The sequence below is a fragment of the Amphimedon queenslandica genome, unplaced genomic scaffold (assembly GCF_000090795.2).
Source record: "Amphimedon queenslandica unplaced genomic scaffold, v1.1 AMPQUscaffold_13261, whole genome shotgun sequence".
NCBI lineage: Eukaryota > Metazoa > Porifera > Demospongiae > Haplosclerida > Niphatidae > Amphimedon > Amphimedon queenslandica.
In genome coordinates, this window is record NW_003546503.1 from 97,932 (window position 1) to 102,103 (window position 4,172).

The 4,172-nt window shown below is 36.5% G+C and overlaps 1 protein-coding gene across 2 annotated transcripts in view; it reads right to left on the bottom strand.

The window, feature by feature from the left end:
* LOC100633012 (E3 ubiquitin-protein ligase MYCBP2-like) overlaps positions 1-4,067 on the bottom strand; it is a 30,460-nt gene extending 26,393 nt beyond the window's left edge. For both annotated transcript variants that reach the window (XM_019999502.1, XM_019999501.1), the window contains exons 1-5: positions 3,926-4,067; positions 3,251-3,510; positions 2,535-2,721; positions 1,664-1,791; positions 704-1,179 (exon numbers count right to left, since the gene is read on the bottom strand). In XM_019999502.1, the coding sequence (XP_019855061.1) occupies positions 704-1,179; positions 1,664-1,791; positions 2,535-2,721; positions 3,251-3,510; positions 3,926-4,028 (1,154 nt within the window). In that variant the 5' untranslated portion in view covers positions 4,029-4,067. The remainder of the gene's footprint in view (positions 1-703; positions 1,180-1,663; positions 1,792-2,534; positions 2,722-3,250; positions 3,511-3,925) is intronic.
* Between the last annotated feature and the right edge of the window lie 105 nt (positions 4,068-4,172).

Sequence of the window (4,172 nt, forward strand, 5' to 3'; positions counted from 1 at the left end):
ATACTCATTTTGCCTTGTCTCCCTCTGTAGGACACGGGTTCATTTGACTTACTTTGGAATTGACGATGTTACAACCTAAATGGTTCAGCCCGTTGCTTAAGCTATGCATTCAGATCCATACAAGCTTTATTCTCCACCTTTTGAGACAAAATCACTCGCAGACTCATACATTTTTGTCTCCCTCTCCTGCTTCAAAGAAGGATTTGTTTGAAATAAAGATTTTACTTCTGTTTAAAGATAGTATTGATATATTGCTTCAGTGATAGTTGTTGCTATTATTTTTTAATTATGGTTATTTTTGTTTTTAATTGTGCAGCACTTTACAGTAGTGTAGATCTATAAACCAAGTTAATTCTTTAATAACTATTCATAACTACTAAAAAAATAAGTCGCGGAGTGTATCACTGTTTCCAATCCCGTATACGTAGTCTCTAATATCTATGGTCTAGCCTACTACTATGCTGCCATTTTCTGCCATGTGCTGGATACTGAGCATGCGCAGATCGCTCGTGCATCTCATTACAGATAAACTCACCCAATGAATCTCATTACAGATGTACATACTCCAATGAATCTCATTATCGTGCAGTGAATATCGTTAACTGGCAACGGTTAGGTGTACATGGCCTATATACCACCTGGCGGTCCCTTTGATCTTACAGTAACTATGGTACATTATAAAGAAGTACAGTATATTCCTAACCTTCTTGAGTTAAGAGAAGCAGTAGCCTGCTTGACCTTCTCTTCCTCTCCTTTCTCCTTCTTCTCCTCTCCTTTCTCCTTCTTCTCCTCTCCTTTATCTTCCCCAGTCAAAGGTGACCCTTCGCTCTCCTTCAATCCTTCATTATCTTTACTATCAATTTGACCTCCAAAAGCTAACTTTACCGGACCTTTAGCCCCAGGGGGACGGGGAGGAAGAGGAGGAGCTTCAGAAGAACCAAATAGAGACGTTGCAGAAGATGATGGTGTGCCAAAGACTGATGCAGCTGTTGGAAAAGCTGCAGATGAAGACTGGAAGTCGTTTGATTGGTAGCTCTCGTCACCATCTTGTGCTAGGAATATTCTTCCACTAGGATGCACTACTAGTGTCCATCCTTCAGGGTCAGGTGAGTGTTGCTGGGTGTATTTGAGGACTGACTCGGGTGAGAGTTTTAACCATATACCATCATCATTCTCAGCCTATAGGAATTCATAAAATTTATTGTAAATGGTATTTTTATTACAATCATTAATCATAATTACTGTAATAAAAATTAATAATTCTCTCCTTCTAATTTTAATCAGGAAATGTAATAAAAGTAGCAAAATCTCTCAGCCAAATTTCCCTGTACCATAGTACAGGGTATTTTGTCAAATTTTAGAGAAACTATAAAAAGTCCAATTTCGATTGAAATCTCAAACTTGCTACACAACACGTGTGCAAGAACGCATGTATAACATGTGATCCTTTTTATGCATTTTCTCTCTTCTCACGTACTCTTTTTCCTGCTCCATCAACTACATGTAATACATGTACATGTAATGTCAACTGATGTACATGTACAAATATACATATACATGTATTGTCTGCCAATGTACATATAACAGGGTATGTACATGTATTATGTTGCGTTAGTTTGTTAGTTTGTTTTTAAAATGTACATGTATGTACATGTACATGTACCTCTTCAACAGCATTGATGATGCTTCCTTTGCTCAATCTACCAAGAGGACAACCTTTCATGTTTGGTTTGGAACGAATGTTGTGACCAGCAGCTCCACACTGGACCACTGTATATGTACCAGGACCATCTATAAGAGGGAGAAATAAGTACATGTACATGTACAATCGTATAATACATGTACATGTACATCTAGTGGCATATTGTACCATATAGCGGGTAAATTTGGAGGGGCTAAATTTTGGTGAATTGCTAATTTTTGGTGATTGGCGGTTTTTAATTTGGCGAATTTGTGGCCACGTGCCATTGAGCATGCGTATAATGGCTCAAAATGGCGGATTTTTATTTTGGCGAATGGCTACCAAAACACCAAATTCGCCAAATTTACCTGCTATACAGTATACAAGTACATAAAAAGCTAGAAAATATCAAAGTTCAAAATTCTAATTTTAAGAAAATTCAATAATCTAATCCTTACTGCTTTATTCTGTCATATACATGTATTTGTAAAAATAAAATAATTTTTCCAGGCTATTTGCATGAATTTTCTGCCTTAAAAATTTCTAAATACATACCGTACAGCTCCAAATTTTCGTCGGTCAAAATTTTCGTCAAATTCGTCAGGTACTTTTGCTTGACGAAATTTTTAACCGACGAAATTTTTGTTCCACGTGGGTAGCATGCGGATAAATAGCAAAAATGACGAAAATTTTTATTGACGAAAATTAATTTTAACAAGAAATTAAGATTTTGACGAAATTTTTGACTGACGAAAATTTGGAGCTATACGGTACACAGCACAATATGTCACATACTAAGTATAAGTATATGTACATGTAATTATTGTAAATACATGTACAAGTTACTACTTACCTTTTCTCTTGTCTACTTTTCCTTTCTTTTTGATGGTCCTTTTAACTTCTTTTGGTTCATGATATTCCAAAAACTCATCATTCTTGGCTTTACTGTAGGCCAGAGCATATCCTTCCTTTTTGGTACACTTTAGCTCCATCAGTGACTCATAGGTCAACTTAACCCAAGTACCAGCGTCATTCTCCACCTGTAGAATGAGAGAGAGAGAGAGAGGGAGAGAGAGAGGGAGAAAGGGAGAGAGAGAGAGGGAGAAAGGGGGAGAGAGAGAGGGAGAAAGGGGGAGAGAGAGAAAGAGGGGGAGGGAGAGGAGGAAAAAAAGCAAGACAGACAAAAAGAAAAGAAGAAGTTACGTCTCATGTGAGTACACAAATTGCAAGTCAGAATGAAAAGGTCAATACGCAAATACTACTAACAAAATTCTGTCATTCTTTTCATGCATAATACATGTACAAGATCAAAACTTTTAAAGAAGCATTACTTCAAATAAACATGTTACACATAAATCCACACAAGTACAATATATATGCTACATACACAGTACACTAGCATAAAATAATTATGCACACATGTATATGACGCCTATATGTACAACGTGTACATGTACATGTAAAAAACATTCCTCTAAGCTCCATGTACATGTACATGCACACATGCATACATGCATGTACATGTACATACTACACACACATATATATATGTATATGTACACAGTGTACCTCATCAGTATAGCAGAGTACATATCCAGGTTTAATGAGTCCCACTGCTGGAGCTGCAAAGGAAGGTTGAGCCCTCACTCTCACACCTTGAGCCTTCTCCCCAGTGAATATCTTCCTCTTGATAGTCTCTATGACAAAGGTCTCTTTATCTTCATCTTCTTTGGAGCCTTCAGTTGCTGTCTCCTCCTCCTCCTCCTCCTCCTCTTTCTGATCTGTCTCTGATGGTATGGCAGGTAGCACTTCATAAGTGTGACTCTCGCCTTAAGAAATCAAAAGAATAGAATCAATACAACATACAACATTATAGAGAGTATACCATATAGTGGGAAATTGTAGAGGGACTAAAATTTGGCAAAGTGCTAAATTTTGGTGATTGGCAAATTTTAACTTGGCAAATTTGTGGCCATGTGCCATTGAGCAAGCGTATAATGGCTCAAAATGGCGGATTTTATTTTGGCAAATGGCTATCAAAATGCCAAATTCAACAAATTTAAATCCCTTCAAAATTTCCATCTATACAGTAATGACTATTAGTGGATCTACTAAATGAAATCATACGTAGCACCAGTTTTATGCTGACAAGTTTGAAGAATGTAAAAATATAAAATGACAATTTTTTGAAACAAATCATAATGTTTTGTACTATATACATGTACATGTAAATGCAGATTGTACCTGCTAGTGATCCATCAATGCAGACTCTAATGTCATATGATCCAGGAGAGGTAGGTACCCAGGTTACTGTATAGGTACCATCATTATGAGAAGTAACTGCCATACTCTCTACACTCCTGGAGACAACAAGGGAGAGGAAAGGTAAAGAAAAATAAATAAATCAAAAATAAATTACAGTTTAACAGATACTTAAATTTATCATGATAGTAATAAATAGCAATAGTATTGTATATTACCAAGAGTAGAT